This window comes from Vicugna pacos, chromosome 11, assembly GCF_048564905.1.
Source record: "Vicugna pacos chromosome 11, VicPac4, whole genome shotgun sequence".
NCBI lineage: Eukaryota > Metazoa > Chordata > Mammalia > Artiodactyla > Camelidae > Vicugna > Vicugna pacos.
The window spans coordinates 91,344,698-91,363,612 of NC_132997.1; the positions used below are offsets into that span (position 1 = coordinate 91,344,698).

An 18,915-nucleotide genomic window follows, 5' to 3' on the forward strand; every position below is an offset into this window, starting at 1 on the left:
CCACTGGGGGTTATGAGTCTTGAAGGAATTGACTGTGGGTTGTGAGATTTTAACCCTGGCCGTGTGCTGTGGGGACACACGTGGCTTCTCTCCGAGACGGAGGCTCGGAGCCAGGGAGAGGAGGGCCGCAGAGCCCTGGCCCCTGCCCTCCCAGAGCTTGGAGCCAATGGCTCATGCCGGGAGAGGCAGCTTTTGCTTTGCTGTCTTTGGTGCTGATGAGGAGCTGACTCCCTTTCACCAGCTACTTCCCAGTTCCTTTCTGAATCTTCAGAGAAGTAAAAGTCACCATTTCTTGAACCTTGCAGGGGAGGTATGATGTCTGAATGGCTACTGTTTGCGTAGGACCTGCTCTGGGCTGAGCCTGGGCTGGGCCCTCAGGTGGTTGTAGATCCTTGCGGCCACCAGCTCACTCTGATCTGTGTGATGCGTGAGGAGCTGGGCCTCAGGTTAAGGGACATGCCCAAGGCTAGGTAGCATGTTAGTCCATTTGAACTGCTACAACAGAATGCCACAGACGGGGTGGATTATAAACAATAGAAATTTATTTCTCAGTTCTGGAGGCTGGGAAGTCCAGGTACTGGTTCATAAATGACCATCTTCTCCCTGTGTCCTCACATGGCAGCAAGGGTGAGGGAGCTCTTAGGGGATCTTTGTTATAAGGGCACTAATCCCATTTTTAGGGGCCCCACCCTCATGACTTAACCACCTCCCAGGCCTCATCTCCTAGTACTGGCACATTGGGCATTAGCTTTCTACATATGAATTTGGAGGGGAGGACACAGACGTTTAATCTGTAGCAGGGGTCCTTCCCAGTGGGCCTGCGGTATGGGTACTGTCAATGGCTTATTATGAAAACAGGCTGGGAGACAGAGGAGGCGCTCAGCCAACACCCAGATATCACAAGGGGCCCCTTGTCATAGTGCACTCTCTGTTGCTTGACAACTTGGTGTCATGTTCGACCTTTGAGGTAGACTTGGCTTTGCATGGAGACTTCAGAACATGTGTTGCAAATTTGTGTGCGTGTGCCAGCATGCTTGCATGGGTACTTTCAGAAAGTTACCTTCATTACCAAGTAAATTTACTTGCTGACTCCCTCAGTTAACACTCTGCTCCGATTCCTGTCCCTTTATGCCTCACCTCCCACCCCCAAGCAACCTATCACTTTCCATCTGTTTTATTTCAGCCATTAGCTCTTTTTAAAATTGAAGTGTATTTGTTTACAATATTGTGTAAGTTTCAGGTGTACAGCAAAGTGATTCAGTTATATATATATTTTCAGATTATATTCCATTATAGGTTATTATAAGATATTGAATATACCTCCCTGTGCTATATAGTAAATCCTTGTTGCTTGTCTATTTTGGGGGGGGTGGGGTTTAATTCGGTTTATTTATTTATTTAATTTTTTTCAGTGGAGGAGCTGGGGACTGCACTTAGGACCTCGTGTGTGCTAAGCATGCACTCTACCACTGAGCTATAATATGCCTTCCCCCTGCTTATCTATTTTATGTATAGTAGTTTGCATCTGTTAATCCCATCCTCCTAATTTGTCTGTCCTTCCCTCCCTCTCCTCTAAGGTAACCATACATTTGTGAGTCCGTTTCAGTTTTGTATATACATCCATTTGTATATTTTAGATTCCACATATAAGTGATATCACATAGTATTTGGCTTTGATTTACTTTACTAAGTATAATAATCTCTAGGTCCATCCATGTTGCTGCAAATAGCAATGTTTCCATCTTTTCTTTAAGAAGCCATTCTCTTTCTAAAAAATTATTATGGTAGGAACATTTAACATGAGATCTACCCGCTTAATAAAACTTTGGGTGCACAATATGGTATTGTGAACTTTAGGCTCAGTGCTGGACAGCAGCTCTGTAGAACTTAATCATCTTGTGCAACTGAAACTCTGTACCCACGAAGCAGCGGCTCCCCATTGCCCCCTCCCCCAGTCCCTGGCAACCATTTTACTGTCTATTTCTATGAGGTTGACTATTTTAGATACCACATACGAGTGGCGTTATGTGGTATTTGTCCTTTTGTGACGGGCTCATTTCACTTAGCATAATGTCATCAAGACTCATCCGTGTTGTCACATGTGGCAGGGTTCCCTTCCTTTTTAAGACTGAATAATATTCCACTGTATGTATATACCACATTTAAAAAATCCATTCATCGGTCGATGAACACTTAGGTGGTTTCCACATCTTGGCTGTTATGAATAGTGCAGCAATGAACATGGGAGTGCAAGTTCCTCTGTGAAATACTGATTGTAATTGTTTTGGATAAATACCCAGCAGTGGGATGGCCTGATCATAGTAATTTTTTGAGGAACCTCCATATACTTTAAGCTGTTCTTGAAGTCTCCCTGTAGTGGCCACAGACCTAGCCCTGAATCCTCGCCCTAACACACTTGTCCCTGCTTCGCTAAGCCCTCTTCGTTTCTCACCTGGGGATTAATCCCCACTGTGACTTCTCCCAGCCCCTCTCTTCAGCCTCTGGCCCTGTTTCTCTGGCTTTGACCTTCTTCTTCCCCAGCACTCAGCCTCTCCTCTGCCGGCAATTGGCATTGCCTTGGGGGACCCTGTCAATCCTGTTCCCACGCTCCAGTGAGCCCTCCCACGGGCAACAGCCCTGAAACAAACCCAACCTCACAAGAGCAGTGTGTGTGCCCTCAGCCCAGACACCTCCCTAGACATTCTCAGGCGTCTTGCATATTCAGCTTTGTTCGATGCTGCCCTGCCCAGCCCTGTCTGTGAATGTGCCTCCCTCCTGCCTGGGCTAGTAAGTAAACTGCTCTGACGAAGAAAAAGACGAAGCCTGTGGAACCTGTCTTCTGTAAGGGTTGCACCCAACAGGGTTCGGAATGCAGTGCCCAGAAAGGGCTCAGCCAGTGTCTGTGAACTTGCTGTGGGGAAAGGCGGCTCTGTCTGAGGCATGGCTGGAGTTCAGTGTGCTGCAGGAAGGAGTGTCCTGGGCCAGCTGTGGGCATGTTTGGGAGGTGTCAAGCCCTTGAAGAAACAAATGACACATGTGGTTTTCTTAAGGCCAGTTCAGTTTGGCTTCCCACCAAAGCAGGATCGCAACCGCAGGGGCTGTGCCCTCTCTGCCCAAAGGCTGGGGCTTGAACCACAGGGCAGGAATGGCTCCCACACCAGTGACCTCCTCCATAAATGTCTCGGGCACCCTGTTCCTACCCCATTTTTGTCCACCTGTCCACGGGCTGCACTCAAATCACTTGTGCTCTGACATCATTGATGCCTGGGTGAGACAGTGAGTCCATTCTAGTCTCCTTGGCCTTAGAGTCCAGCCCTTTCCCGTCTGAGCCCGGCCTGCCTTTCCAGCACATCTCCCCCCACTCTCCTGGGGCAGTCTGCCCTTTGATCAAGGGCACTATAAATTCAGAGCTTGTAATGAGCTTTCTGGACCCCCTTTTCATCACCTTCCTCTGGATATGCTTCCGTTTGCCCTGTCCACCAGACTGATATTACTGTGGCCGAGGTCAGATGTCACATCACAAAGACCACACCCTATTCTTGGTCTCAGCTGATGGCCAGCTATTAACTCCAAGCCTGTTCCTGGATCCTTACCTTGCCAGTGGGTATAGGTATGTCTCTGCCCACCCACTCATCCGCACCCTCTTCAGGTGTTGAATTCAATACGAGAATCTGAAAATTGAAGGAAATTTCTAGTATCAAAAAGCAGAAGACCTTGGAAGAGAGTTTGTTGAATGAATGAATGAAGGACCCAAAAGAATGAGGCTGGAATGATTAGATGATTGGTGAATACTTTGGGAGAAGGGAGGGAGCCTGATGCTCTAATACCTTATATAGTGACAGGCTCTTCCTGGCTTGGAGGGAAAGACCAATGAGGCATGTGGCCAAAAGCAGGATTTTCATGTTCAGAAGAGCTGGTGTGTATGTGTGTGTGGACTGTGCAGGTGTGCACAGCATCCCAGGTTCCTCCTACCCTGAGAGAGAGAGATTCAGAGCAGAGAGAGGACTCTGCCCCTCCTTACCAGCCCCAAGAGGACACCCTTGGGTGGAGGGCTGCGGGCAGGGCCCCTCTGAGCTGGATTTCAACCTCGTGGCTGGCTTCTGTAGACACTGGTCAGAAAGCGTCCACTCTGAAGATGTTACAGAGTTCTTATGCTTCCAATTTCAGTGTCATCTAACTTTTCAGAAGTGACGTGCCCCTAGGACTTGACGCTTCAGGATCTTTGACCTGCACCTCCTCCTGTCACTTTGATCAATCCCCGAGTTCGTATTTGTCTTTCTGTGGCCTCGTTCTCCATTTCTAAATGAACTGCAGGCTTTGCGCTTGGATTCTGGTGGTGGTGCTTCCTCAGAAGAGAGGCCCATTTATCTTTATTTAAAGCTGAGAAAAGAATCCGAATACATGATTACTGGTCCTTTTATTTCTTTCTGGGCTTCCAATGTGTGGCTTTCTTGCCTGGGATTTTCTGTACAGCTGGGAGAGGCATGGAACTGAGGTGCTGACAGCTTGTGTTGGAATCACATGGTGTTTACTGTGCTGTGAGTTTATAACGGCCTTGTTTCCGTACTGACAGCACACGCCATATGGAGAGAAAAAATCCCGTCAGATGAACCCTTGAGGAATCACAGTATGGGACGTGAAATCTCATAATTGCTTTTGGAAGTTGGGGAGGGCCCCTTGTTCAAATCACATCAGCAGTGTGGTGCTCTCTGCCGTAATTGAATAAAACTGGGGTTTGACACGAGGTAATTGACTTTGTTCTGTGTTTGTGCTGGGGAGGCTCAGCTGATTGGCAGAGGACAGGGAAGTTTGTTTTCCTCACCTTGGGGGGTCAGGTTGAGTGGGTGCAGCGAGAACGCAGGCGGTGTCTGTAGGGCATCATGCTAACAGGTGCGGGCTACAGATCTGTCACCCTCCGGGCTCCCTCCTCCCCAGCCTCCCTACGGTGGGTGATGATAACACTCATCTCACTTGACATTTTATCACTGTCACTTAGGATCTTGTCTGCTCACTCACACACCCACCCCCTTTCCAACAGAATCCAAGATCCCTGAGGGCTGGGACCACATTCCATTCCCCCCCACCCCCGACCACCACTGATCCTGGCACACAGTCAGGTGGGTTAAATGTTTGTTGGAGTGGCTATTCCTGAACCATCTGTGCATGGAAAGATAGGCTGAGTTAAGACAATGGTTCAAGGCTAGTTTCAGCCCCCAGACCCCTTGAGTAGGGGGCCAAGAGGAGACTTGCAAGATGGCTCATCCACCCTCATCAAAGTATCTGCTCAAGACAGAATGAGAAGTTTGTGAGTGCCTTCTGATACACAGTGTACTTAGAACTCGCAGATTGCTGCAAAAACAGGCCTTGCCCTCAGGCAGTTTACCCAAAGGAAGTGGGATGTAAAACTCTCCAGCCCTAATCACCTGCTCTTTCAGTTGCAAGAGACAAAAAACCTGGGGGTGGATATTGCTCAGCACTAGAGCACGTGCCTAGCTAGCATGCACGAGGTCCTGGGTTCAATCTCCAGTACCTCCATTAAAAAAATAAAGAGACAAAATCCCAACACCGCTGGCCTAAGCAGAGACAGGTGGATAAACGTGCAGGAGCCAGGAGGGCCGCAGCTGGCTGCCTTCTGGGGCTCCGGTGATACTGGATATTCGCAGCATCAGGCTTCTGTCTTCCTCACTGAGCTGTCTCTCCCCTGTGCTGCCGTCATTCTCTGTGGGCTCTCACTGTCTGGTGGGAAAGACAGTTATGTCAGCTCTTGGCTCACCAATCCTAAGGCCTTGTCATCCCAGAGGGGAACAAGTGTCTTTTTTCTGGGAGTTCTAGCAAAAACCCTGGAAGGACTCCAAGGCCCCCCATCGCGTGCCCTCAGCCTACCATTGTGGCCGTGAGACAGGTCTGATTGGCCAGGACTGAGTCACGTGCCCATCCCTGAGGCTTAGGAGGGCTTGCTCCCTTAGAGCTGTAGGTTGGAATTTTACAGACTCAGGGAGGGGAGTTTCCCCAAAGGAGGGGAGATGGAACAGACCAAAAACCCCACTTCCACAATGACAATACCCGGTGTTTATTAAGCAATTGCTGTGTACCAAGCTCTGGTCTGAGGCCTTTCTCTGCATTGTCTTATTGAATCCTCATGCTGATCCTGGGACATAGGTAGGATTACTATTCTCAGTTTACAGATGAGGAAACTGAAGGATAAAATGTCAGGTCAGTTGCGCTGAGGCACACAGGCACTGAACGGTGAGGCTGGGATTTCCATATGAGTGATGGCTGCACCTCCCGTGGATAAACTGTTTGGGTGTGAAAGTGATGGTTCTGTCCCTGTCTCCTTGTTGTGTTCTGGGTCTCCAAGGAACCGCCCTCTAAGGGGATGATTGATTGTCCTGGCTCCTCCTCTACACCAGGCAAGGATGTAGTCCTTCCTTACCTCCAGGTAGCTCTCTGAACTGAGGTCGACCTCACCCCCTTCCTGGTTTCCCCACGAAGTCACCTAACTGTTCCCAGTGCAGCTGCAGAATCAAGGGGCTAATTTTCAGTGCTTGAGAGGGTCCAAGGCAACGTGTCTCAGCCAGATCTTTGAGCATCTTTCTAGCCAGAGAAAGCCTCCTGCAGAGTCATCGCAGGAAGGGCCACAAGGGACCCTCCCATCTTACCTCCAACATGCCCCTTCATTTTTCAGAGGAAGACTAAGGCCCAGAGGAAGCAAATGAGTTGCTTGAAGTCACACAGGAAGTCATTGGCCAGAACTCTGGTCTCCAGGCCTCTGGGCTTCGAGTCTTGCATTGTATTTCATCTTCAGAACTCTCTTGGCTACCGAGTGACTGAGACCGGTCACTTCCTGTCTCTGTGCCTCTAGCACCTCAGCTGGAAAATGCAGGATTTTCATCATTTGAAGCATTTTAAGACTGGGCTTTGCTCCAATTGGGAAAATATGATTTTTTTTTTACTGTATTTATTAGGATGTTTTGAATTACAAGTCCTTTTTAAATTTTTTCAAATTGCCCTAAATACTGTTCATAAATAAGATTTTCAGATGTGGTTTGGGCTGCAGGCATGGTTTGATCCAGAGATTCATGTCTTCACCAAAGCAATTACTCATAATTTTCTCAGCTCTGACCTCCTCTGTATGTCAGCCTCATCATCACAGCAGCTTTTTTTTTTTTTTTTTTGCAGTATCAAGAACACTGCAACAGACTCTGGCCTCACACCCATGCACCCCAGCACCAGAAGAAAAGAAAGCACCTTGGCTTAGCATGCCCAGGCAAAGTGTGTGGTTCACTCTCATTTTACTGGCTTGGGTTACATGCCCGCCACCCTTAGCCAGTGGAATGTGATGTGCTGATCAGCCAGCCAGGGGCAGAGTCATAGTCCGTAGAACTGTTGGCATCCCCATACCGAATTCAGGGCGTCGGAAAGGGAGTGGGCTGGCGCGTAGAGGCTAGGTCATAACTGGTGCCTTTTTCTATGCTGACCATGACCCTTTTGAGTCTACAGAGCCTGGAGATAGACAAGGGGTCCCGAGAGTTTGCCGGTCACCTTGCTCCGTCCATCTGGGGCGAGGATCCAGGTGTGGGTGGATGGCCCTGCCTGGCCCTCTCCGGGTCTCACCACATTCTTCTTTTCTTGTCTCCAGACAGAGATTACTGCAGTTTATGTGACAAGCAGCCAATTGGGAGGCTGCTTTTCCGGCAGTTCTGTGAAACCAGACCTGGGCTGGAATCTTACATTCAGTTCCTTGACGCAGTGGTAAGTCCCTGCTCCTGAGGGTGGGGGGGAAGCGGGGAGCATTTTGACTTTTGATCAGTAATCAACTTTGTCCAAAGGAAAATAGACCACATGGCTTAAATGGATGAAGAATAAACTTGTTGCTTAAAACATTGCCAGTGCATACTGTGAGAATGCAGGCTTGTCTCCAGGTCATCACCTGCTGTGTGGCCTTGGGGGGCCGCCTCCTGCTCTGGGGCCTCGGCTGCTGCTGCTTTTACATGAGGTTCTGTCTGTCCTCTGATTTGGGGAGCCTGGGTTATTATGCGATAGTGTCTAGGAAGTTGGGTGATTTTCCCAACACCCCAAAGTAGCTCTTGGAATCCATGGTCCCTTCTTCCAACTACGTTTTCTAAAATTCCAAAGCTTGTGTTTGTTTGTAAACTTGTTTACCGTCTGCTTACCCACTAGAATGCAAGCTCCCTGAGGCCAGGACCCTGGGCTTCCTGCCTAGCATTTGCCCAGCACATACAGGCATCCAGTAAATGTTTGCAGGAGGAATACATGTTGGTCATTTCGAGCCAATCTGACAGCTGCTGGCTGCACTGGCTGCTGGCCCACGTGGCCATGACTGACTCCAGGCTGACTTCCTCCAGATGTACTGGTCATTCATTTGTTTAACACATGCTGATTGATCTGTGTGGGCTTTTAGAACAGAACGTGGAAACACGCCTGAGTTCTTCAGCACTTGCTCAGGAGGGCAGGGCGCCTCAGCCTGACATGCTTCCTTTTGGGTGTCTATCTGAGGAAGTGGGGAGGTGAAGGATGGGGGTCAATCATGAAAGGATTGGGAGCTTCCAGGCCCCCCTTTCCAAGGCAGGGGGTCATGATGCTGTTGCTTCCTAGAGGGCCTAATGCCATCATTGGCTGCAGCCATCCTGACCTCTGTCTTGGTTTGGGGGATAGCCCTGTGGAGCCCCAGTTTCTGTGTCTGCTTCAGGGTCTCAATGTGGATCTCTAGACCCACTGGCCAAACTGTCTACTGAATGTCTCCACTTGAAGTCACGTGGGCCCCTCAAAGTCAACATATCCTAAGCAAACCCGGCACCTTCCCCCGCCCAGGCCACCACAGCTACCAGCCCTGACAAGGCCCCTGTCCCAGTGACCAGCACCCCACCGTCACCCAAGCCTGAAAGCTTTGTGTTATCCTTGACCCCTCCCTCTCTGTCATTCCTTACCTAACCCGATCTGGGACCGTGTGCCTGGCTGCTTGACCTCACCCGACCCCGTTCCCTCCCCTCTGGCCTCCGTCTTGGTCTCCGTGTAAATAGGCTCTCGCGGGTCTCGTACAAGGGATGACGACAGTTCTCAGCCTGGGCTGAGCAGTAGAAACACCTGGGAGTCTTAAAAAACACCAATGCCTGAGCTGAAGCCCAGACCCATTAATTTGAATCTCTGGGGATGGAGCCTAGTATGTTCATAACTTTTTATTATGGAAAATTTTGAACTATAAAAAGTGAAAGTCTACGGAATAGCATAATGAACCCCCATGCACCCTTCACCCCGCCTCAACAGCTACAAACTCCAGGCCGATCTTGTTTCACCCACATCCTCTCCTCTGTAGCATTTTGCAGCTGATCTCACTTACGTCATTTCATCTGTGAACATTTCAGGATGTATTGCTAAGTGATGAGGTCTCTTTAACCAAAAAACCCCACAATACCATTATCACAGCTATAATAATAATAATAATAACAATAGTAATAATAATAATAATAATCATCCTATATCATCATCAAATTAGTCAGTGTTCAGATTTCTGATTTTCTCATACTTTTTGTGAATGCATGTTTTCACGGTTTATAACCATTTCCAAGGGCGTCCCAGAATGTGAATGTTGTGTTCTCACCCCCATGTGTCATTTAATAGGTTCCTCTGTATTTCTTGTAAATTGCTCTTTGAATCTAGAAACTTGGTCAGATTCGGTTTCACCTTGGCAGTGGTGGGACTGACTTCATAAGTCATTTCATGCTCTCCTGCTTGGGGACTTGCAATATCTGGTCGTCTGTCTTTCTGCGACAGCAGCAACTGTTGATATTCAGGACCTAAATGTGTTGATTAATTAGAGGTCGTAACAAGGGGCATTCTAAAGTCTGTCATTCCTCCTTCATTTGCTAACTGGGAAACACTTCTTTTCAATTACTGTTTGGTTACCCAGTGGTAAAGTTCATGCAGGAGATGCTTGATTCTTTCCCTATGTTTATGTTTTCAAAGGACCAAATTGGGTCTCTGGCGTCTTCCAATGCTAGTAACCAGTCGGAGTTTTAAGTGCGTGGATATTAACATGGGGGCATTTGGATGCATTGGGGCCCCGTGGTCTCATCTTGGGCCTGTGGGAGCCCTTCAGGTTGGCTTCTGAACCCTTGGGAGGACCCCAGTAGACACTGGCAGCCTCCTTGTTCTCTGGTGTGATGTGATGTTCTGGGCTCGTCTTGTATGTTTCCTGCCCGGCACTTAGAGTTCGTCATTGCTCCAAGGATCTCTGCTTCCTTTTCCTGGGAAATTGTACGTGGAGACTACAGTTTAGCAGTAGGGGTGCTCATTACCGGTGGATTGGCCATTGTTGGGGGCTGGCATTGGCAGTTTTTAAATCTCCCAGGACTGTACTGTGTATGTGTCTAGGGTTAGGAAACACTGACATTCAGGATGAAGTCCAAGTTCTGCGGCTGACTTACCAGACCTTCCACCCACGGGCCCCTGCCCGCCCTTTCATCCCTGGCCTTCTCCAGGTCTTTCTTGAGCCCTGCATTCCTGGCCTCCAACCTGCTTGTGGTGGCTCTGACTTGCCAGGCTGATTAAAACCTCTCGGCCCTGACTCCCCACCTCTCGCTGCCTGAAATGCCTCCTCTGCCTGGTGAGCGCCTGCCTGCTCGTCACCCCCGCACTCTGCTCTCGGAAGCCTTCCTGGTCCGCCCTCTCTCCCCCTGTCCTCCGTGCTCCAGGTGCTCGTGGTGAACGCACCTGAGCCTCGTTACTGCACGGTGCCGGCAGAATGGTGGGTTGGGAAAGTGCAGGCTCCCGAGACAGACCACGGGGCAATGCTGGCGCCATCCCAGCTGCCACGGAAACTGTGGGCAGGCGCTCAGCCTCTGTGCCGCACGCCTTCACCTCTAAGCGGGGACATAGTTGTAGCTGGTAGTGGTGGAGGTGTTGAGGGGAGACGGAGCTCACACTGCTCAGGGCAGTGTCCCGCATGTCCAGATGTCGCCAGCACGGCTTCATTTGTGTGCCTGCCTCTTCCACTAACTGGAAGTCTCTTGGCGGGACAGATGTAGCTCATCACCTCTGAGTCCTCACAATGCTGCACCTGACAGGTGGTGGATGCTCAGGACTCACGGCCACTGGGGGCTGGTGACGTGCCCAGAGTCACACTGAGAGTGAGTGGCAGAGTGTGGCCTGAACCAGCTCTCCCAGCCCCTAGTCCTATCTCTGTCCTTTACGTCGTGCTGCCTCTGTGGTGACAAATTGGGCCTGGCTTCCCAGCATCTGCGGTGGGGTAGGCTCGTTGTTTGAAGCAGACCTACCATGAATCCTTCTGCAAAGTGACCGTCAGTCTCCCCAGGACCCTGTGTAGTGACGTGCTCTTTCTCCCAGATTGGATTTTCTCAAAGCAAGACCCGGAAGTATGGAAAGCCAAGCCGCCATGATTCTGTCTCAATCCCACTTCAGTAGCCAGGCTGGGAGAGTTCGGGTGTCTGTTTTGTGTGTGAACAGGCAGGTTTGGGCCCATTACACACCCTGGGGGACCCACCTTTATAAGGGTCTTTGTGGCCATCAGATTTGGGGGCTACTTGCCAAGAATGCCTCCAAAGCCCACCTCACAGGCTCCTGGAGGGCTCACAATGCCAGGTGGCTTGGGAGCCCTTAGCAGGCCCTGGGTCTTCGTTTCCTTTCTCCGTGGGGTCACGGAACTATGACCCTGGCAAGGCTGTCACTTGGGGCAGGAAGAGAAGCCCCAGTCTCATGTTCCCAACCATTCTTTGGGTCTTTCCTTCATTTAGCAAAAATACTGTCTGCCAGGCACAGTTCTAGGCCCCTGGAATAAATCGGTGAATGAAATGGACCAAGATCTCTGTCCTCGTGGTGTTTACATTCTATTCAGGGAGAGATGGGTCACCAACAACAAGCAAAATGCGTCAATGATGTGGAATGTTAGGAGGTGATGCACGGGACAGGAAAAGGAAAAACTAGGGCAGGTTAAGGGGTGCAAGTGGGCAAATGGGGGGCTGCTTGTAGTGTTAAGCAGGGTGGTCAGCAGAAAGACCTTTGGAAAGGTGACACTTGACAGAGGGTGAGAAGGTGTCGAGGAGGTTGGCAGGTGAGGATATGGTGGCGGAGCACGTGGGCTGGGGAACAGTGCAAAGGCCCGCAGGCAGGGTGTCCATGGCCAGAAGGGAGCGAAGGGAGCCAGGGCAGATGGGATCTAGGAGCTGACCATGCAAGACCTTATTACCATTAAAGAACTTTGATGTTGAGTGAAGTAGGGGAGCCACTAGAGGGTTCAGAGCAGAGCAGTGGCATGGTCTGATTTAGGTTTTTATTTTTATTTTATTTTTAAAATTTTTTTGTGGAGGGAAGAGGTAATTAGGCTTTTATTTATTTATCTTTAATAGAGTTACTGGGGCTTGAACCCAGGACCTTGTGCGTGCTAGGCGTGCACTCTACCACTGAGCTATACCTCCCCCCAGATTTAGGTTTTTAAAGGCTCCCTCTGGCTCCTGTGTTGGGATTGGGGTATGGGGGGCAAGGTGGGGAGTGGAGAGCTCTGATAGTGAGAGCTGGTGGCACTCAAGCCAGCGTGGAAGCAGCCAGCCACAGTGACAGGTGGTAGGATTTGGGGCCTGTTCTGAAGGCAGAGTTAACAGTGCTTTCTGGTGCCCTGGGGGTGAGAGAGAAGAATTGGGGATGATTTCAGAGTGTTGACCCGCACAAGTAGGAGGATGGAGTGAGGGTGAGGCTGTAGGAGGCTCATTTAGGGGAAGGTCTGGAACTTCATTTTGGGCACACGCAACTTCAGATGTCTATCTGGCATCCCGATGGAGATGTTCGAGGGGAGGTGGGTGTTGAAATCTGGAGTTTGAGAGAAAGGTCTGGGCTGGAAATAGCAAATTGGGAGTTGTCAACATGGAGCTGGTATTTAGAGCCATGGGCTGGATGAGCTCACCAAGGGGATGAACCTGATGGAGGAAGGAGGTGAGGACCAGAGTCTGAGCCCTCGACCTAGGCTCCTCCCCATCTGGAAGAGATGAGGCATCGGCAGCTCTAGGACCTGTCTGGAGAGTGGATGAGGCAGAGCAGGGCAAGGCTAAACCCAGGAGCCAGTGGAATTTTCCAGCCACGTGTCTTTTTAGACACTTACAGTCGGTTTGAGAAGAAGAGGAAAAAAATCCAATGGATGCCTATTTTCATTCTGGTTGTGCAGACGTTCTCTTTTGCTGGGCCTGCACCAAGAGCTTTCTTTTGGAAAGGAAAAGGGAGTCTGGCTGCCTGTCTTACCGCAACAAACGCTCTTTACACACGCCTTAACGAAGCCGCCACTCACGAGAGGCCCCCCCGCCCCCTCGCATTTTTTGTCTGCATCTTTGGGAATTAGCAAGGCCTTTCACCGCCCATCCTGACGTCAAATGACCAGCCTTTGGAACACCTCTTTTACGCACGAAGACTTTATTAAGTTTTCCAGAGCTGGCGCGATGCTCGTCTGAAATACGTTTTTTTCTTCCGTCCTGACTGGAACTCCGAGGAGGGGGAGCTGGCGGTGCCCTTGGTGCCCACGCTCCAGTGCCCTCTGGCTCAGCCAGTGCCGTCCACACTGTTCCCACCTCTGTGTTGAATTTCTACCAAGTGGAGTTTATTTAAAAAATAGCCTGTCCTTGTCGGGCTCTGACGTAGCCCCCAGGAAAGGCTGCTCCGCTGCACAGACCTAACGTCTGAGATTCTCAAGTCAAACAGGAGTCGTTGGCTGCTTTAAGATGGGGCCTCGGTGATTTCAGGCACAGCAGAACCGTTTGTGCATCATTCATCAGACTGCAGGGGTAATTCGGCCCTTAGTCGTGATGGTCGAGCTGCTTCTGGGAGCCCAAGAAAGACTCCCCCATTGCCCTCCCACAGAGAAATGGAGTCAGTGACCCAAGTCAAGACTTCAGGTAGATTTGGCTTCTGGAGGGTAAAGAAGACTTGCCCAGCTGGTCAGAGGATCAGAAGGGGTTCCAGGCTCAGGTCAACCTCCACAGGCCAATAGGGTTTTGCCATGAACCTCTTAAAAGAGTGACGTACTTCTTCTCTAAATCGTTTTCTGGGAGCCTTGATGGCATTCCAGCTCATTTGAAACCCTGCCGTCCCCAAGCTTGGGTGTAACTTAAAGTCTTCAGGTCTCTTCTCTTTGGGGAAAGTTTGGCAGGTTGGCAGATACTCAACCAGATTTACTCAGCACACATCTATGAGCTGTCTCCAGTATGTCACACTGTTCTAGCAGTTGGAAACTACAGAGTGAGCAAGAGAAGTTTCTGCCCTCGTGGAACTTGCTTTCTGATTAAACAAAATGTCAAAAACAAAAGAAAGAACATTTTTTAATGACATGCGACATTAGCTATGACTTCAGGTAGCTGTCAAGTATTCATTATCTATTGCTGGGTAAGAAATTCCCTTAAAACGTAGCAGCTTGGAACAATAATAAATATTATCTCACAGTTTCTGTGGGTCAAGGTTTTGGGAATGGTTAACCGGGGTGCTACTGGCTCAAGGTCTCTCTAAAAGTTCTATCAAGATGTTGGCTGGGAATATGAAACCAAATATATGTACATATATGCATGACTGGGACATTGTGCTGTACACCAGAAATTGACACATTGTAACTCACTGTACCTCAATAAAAATAAAATAAAATGAGGGAAAAAAAAAGATGTTGGCTGGGGCTGCAGTCATCTGAAGGCTTGATCTGTTTCCAAGCTTATGCACACGGCTGGCAGGATGGTGTTGGCTATTGGCTGGAGGACTCGGTTGTCTTCCATGTGAGCCCCTCCATGGATTGCTTGAGTGTCCTCAGAACATGGCTGGCTTTCCCGAGTGAGTGATCAAGAAGCATGGTAGAAGCTGCAGTGTCTTTTATAACCTGGTCTTGGAGGCTCCATCCTGTCATATCCCTAATATTGCAGTGGTTACATAGGTTAGCCCTGTTCGGTATAGAAGGAGCATTCTCAAGAGCATGAGTAGCAGAAGGCGAGGATTATTAAGGGGTCCATCTTGGAGACTGGTGACTACACATACGAGGTTACAACAAATGGAATTTCATATCAGGAAATAATGAAAAGCACTCCAAGCCATTCACTAGCCCAGACTATGGAAAATCGCTTGAAACTAGTGGGCTATCACCTGGTTTAGACATGCCTGGTTATCCTGAAATTTTATTGTAAAATGATTTGAGGTGCCTCACCAGGGGAACTAAGTATTCTGTTTCTCATATTTTTGAATCATGCCTAGTATCTGTTCTTGTCTTTCTGTCACTGCTGTGATCTCCCAAAAGAAGGAGGGTAGAGGGTAATCATTCTTTACATGGACATAGAGACCCGCAGAAGAGTTAGTAGAGCCAGACCCTGGGAGCAGGGTCATCTTGAAAAAGTACCACTTAATATGAGTTCATATAGTGGGCATCTATGGGATTGTCCAGGCTCCTGGGTGCCCCATCTATACTCCCAAACAACTTGACTCTCCTAGAAGCTGCCATGTTCTTCATGATTGACCTGCAAACCACAGCTGATTGGAGCAGGGATGAGCCTGTCAGCCAGTGCAGGCCAATGAATTCTTTCTCTGGGATTTATAGACTTAAAGGGAAGCCCTTCTCTGGTAGAGGAGGCTTTAGAATAAAACATGGCCGTTGACTGAATGTTTCCTACCACTGGAGCAAGCCAGGCAGCATTAAAGGAGAATGAGGCCAATTCACACGCCGCACACAGAGATGAGAGTGGGTTCCAGAAGCGCTCATGTCTCTGGTTCCTGGTGCTCTGGGCCAGGCTGCATTTCCCCTTTCCCTACAGTTTGGTTGTTCAACCCATCCTTGGATTCCAGGAGCCCAGAGATGGCAGTTTTGACTGAATCAGGCTAGGCTGGGATTCTTTTCACTTAGAACCAAAAGAATAACAGGAAGAGACAAAGTCCTCTGCATGTGACCTTACGAGCCCTGGTGGGGAGTGAGGACAGAGAAGTATTCTGGAAGCTGGGAGAGGAGGAGGAGCAGGTCCGGGGTGGGGGGTGGGGCTGGTGTGTGGAGAACCACCCAGGGCTGAGGCTCTGGGGAGAAGAATGATGAGTGGACAGGAGGGGAGAGCACAGCTCCTCCACCGTGGGACTCTGGCAGCAGCTGGTAAATCTGTCACCTCCCACCCTGGGGAGAGGATCAGCACCCTGCCCTCCTAACTTCTTTTCCGCATTCACCCACCCCAGGATGTGTCTCTCAAGCTGGTGGCTGTGGTGCCACCGCCTTGGGGTCACTCCTGCCACTCTCAGTGTGTACTCCACGTGGCCAGGGGTCCTCTCCTCCCTCCCTTCTTTCTCTCCATTGAATCTGGGCCATGGAATCTCTTCCTGACCCAGGCCCAAGAGGGCTCCTTGTACGGCAAACAGAGATGAGAGAACACTCCGCCTGTCCAGGTGGGCACAGGCTGTGGGGCTGATCCCGGGGGTCCTGGGGATGCACCCATCTGCAGTGCTTCTTCATTCTAGCTGGGGGCCTGGGAGAGGGCAGGCAGTGCCAGCCCTCTGAGGGATTGTTCAGGGTATCAGTGAGGGTCCTGGCCGGAGAAGGATGGCTCACTCACGTATGAAGGGCTGGTGACAGAGAGCCGGGCAAGGGAGGGAAATCAGTACTGGCCCATGTGCTACGTCTGAACCTTCACCACCTCTAGCTCTGCAGGGACAAGGAAGGGGACTGATACAGGAATGGGTGGGAGCCTGCAGGAGGGGTGTCCAGGAACCCACGATGCCCAGGCAGGGAGGGAGCCGGCAGGTAACTCCCCACCGTCACTCGCCTGCCCTGCAGAAGGGTGGAGAGTGGCTCCGGAGGGGCAGACGGAGACCCCCGTCCTCATGGTTGGCACAAGCAAGATGCCGAGGCCAATGTGGGTGGAGCTGGGTGTTCCTCCAGAAAGGGCCGCGGTGAGCAGCTGCCAGCCAGGCGCGTCACTTGTCCCCGCCACGAGGACTCTGGAAAAGCTGACCACATGGGTAATTACAGAAGCCGGAGGTGGCAAGACCTCAGAGCCACTCTGACTTCATCTTCCTGTTGGGGCAGGAGAAGGGCTCCCGGGAGGAGGAGGTGACATCTAAAGTTAGTCAGAGGCCGAGAGGAATTCAGCTCAGACTCTGCTCTTTGAACCAGTGCCGGCTTCTTTGAAAACGTGGCAAGTCCCCTTGTGCTGGTTTCCAATCTTCACATTTTAAAAAATCATCTGAGGCAAGTGTGTTTTAATAGCAGGGACATATTTTCATTAGCATTTTCTGAGATGGATGATGCAATCAGATCAGGCCAAGAGAATGAAATAGTAGGTTTATAAACTAGGATGTACACAGATGTTTATACTCATTGGCAGGCACAGATACATAAATCATTCTTTTTCCCTTAAACCCAATGTAGTATTTTGCTCTTTGTGTTACAGCATCTCCTCCCCAAAGGCCTTTCCTGTGTTTGGCATAAGTCACAGTGTAAAGAGAAGGCTCGTTAAATGCCTCCCCCGGTTGGCACTGTGGATCTATCTGGGGAAGAGAAATACCCTCTGAGTGGATTGGCATAGGAGCTCGTTGGCACTGGCTACTGGGGTTGAGCTCTGGGCAGGAGAAGGTTTCAAATGGGCAGTACAGCAGGGAGGGCAGTGTGTGCCCCTCTGTTGGCGGAGGGGCCAAGCCCACCACCCTCTCTGGTTGTGGGGAGCTCTTACGGGGGGTAGATCGCGGGGGCACCCCTGCATGTGGTTTACCTCTCTGTTCATTGAAATCGTTGTCTAGCTGCCATTTCCAGAGCCAACCCTAATTGTAAAATTCTCGGCTGTTGGCCCAATGCAACCTCTTATTTGCTGCTTATGTTTTCTGGTTTAAGCTGATTTCAGCAGCTTTTGCCCGCTACCTGGGCAAGGGTGTTCCCATAGCAGTGGGTTCCCGGGTGGTCCCCCCGCCTCGGGTCGTGTGATCTGCCTGAGCTCTGCCCGCACAGCCGAGCCACCCTTGTGCCTTCTCTCTGTAGGTGGCCTCTCAGACGGGTCCCCCATGAGCCCCTCACGGGGGTCACCGTGGAGACGTGGCCTGTCACTCCAGGTGACTTAATCAGTGTGGAAAGCCCAGCTGGAAGCCTTCTGTTGGTTTTCTGCCTCCCAACACAAATGCTCTTCAAGTGGTGGTGACCTGACATGGACTCTCAAAGAAAGGCCTTTTGATCCCGGGCTGGGGATGCCTGTCCCCGCGTGCTCCTGGCTGCCTCCCTGTGGAACTGTGGCGCCCAGCTGCCCAGCCTGGCCTCTACTGGGAGGCAGCTGACCTGAAAGTGATGTTATTTTTTTAACGTGGGTTTTAGTACCCAGAGCAATAATATTTTCAGCTGGTTATTGAGGCTGATCAGTGAGCCTCAGGCCTCCAGTTGGTTAAATAGAGCCGCCTTTACAGAGGTATTTTGGGACAGTGCGAATCCAGGGTTCTGCATGGGACTGAGTTACCCCAAAAGGTGGTCGGCCATTTGCCTGTGGCCTGGGCCCTGCAAAACAGTCTGGGTACCTTCCCGCGGTGCCAGACCACCAGGCGGGGTTTCCAGGGCAGCTGGACACTGGGAGCTTCTCTCCTCACCCTGGAAAACGGGTGGGCAGTTGTGTCCTAGAACCCCCAGGCCCTTTAGTGATGCAGCCCCAGCCCGGGAGGGTCTTCCGGGCTGGTCTGGGGAGAAATTGGACCCTAGACTCTGGGTTGAGAGGTTGCCTTGAGCCAGACCAGGAGGGCTGGAGGGTCTGACTCCACAGTGAGAGGGCTTGGGAGGGAGTTCCAGTCTGTTTGTGCTGATGTCATTTCCTCTTTTGAAATAGCTGTACTTTTGGACCGAGGCTGACAAATCCTTGGGTGGTGGATTTTGAAATGGTTATAAACAATTTGCAATTAGTTCTCTTGTTTAAATGA

At 50.4% G+C, this 18,915-nt stretch overlaps 1 protein-coding gene across 2 annotated transcripts in view; it reads left to right on the plus strand.

The window, feature by feature from the left end:
* The window catches only part of GRK5 (G protein-coupled receptor kinase 5), a 202,406-nt gene that overhangs the window by 131,292 nt on the left and 52,199 nt on the right, over window positions 1-18,915 (plus strand). For both annotated transcript variants that reach the window (XM_072971986.1, XM_072971987.1), the window contains one exon: window positions 7,640-7,752. In XM_072971986.1, the coding sequence (XP_072828087.1) occupies window positions 7,640-7,752 (113 nt within the window). The remainder of the gene's footprint in view (window positions 1-7,639; window positions 7,753-18,915) is intronic.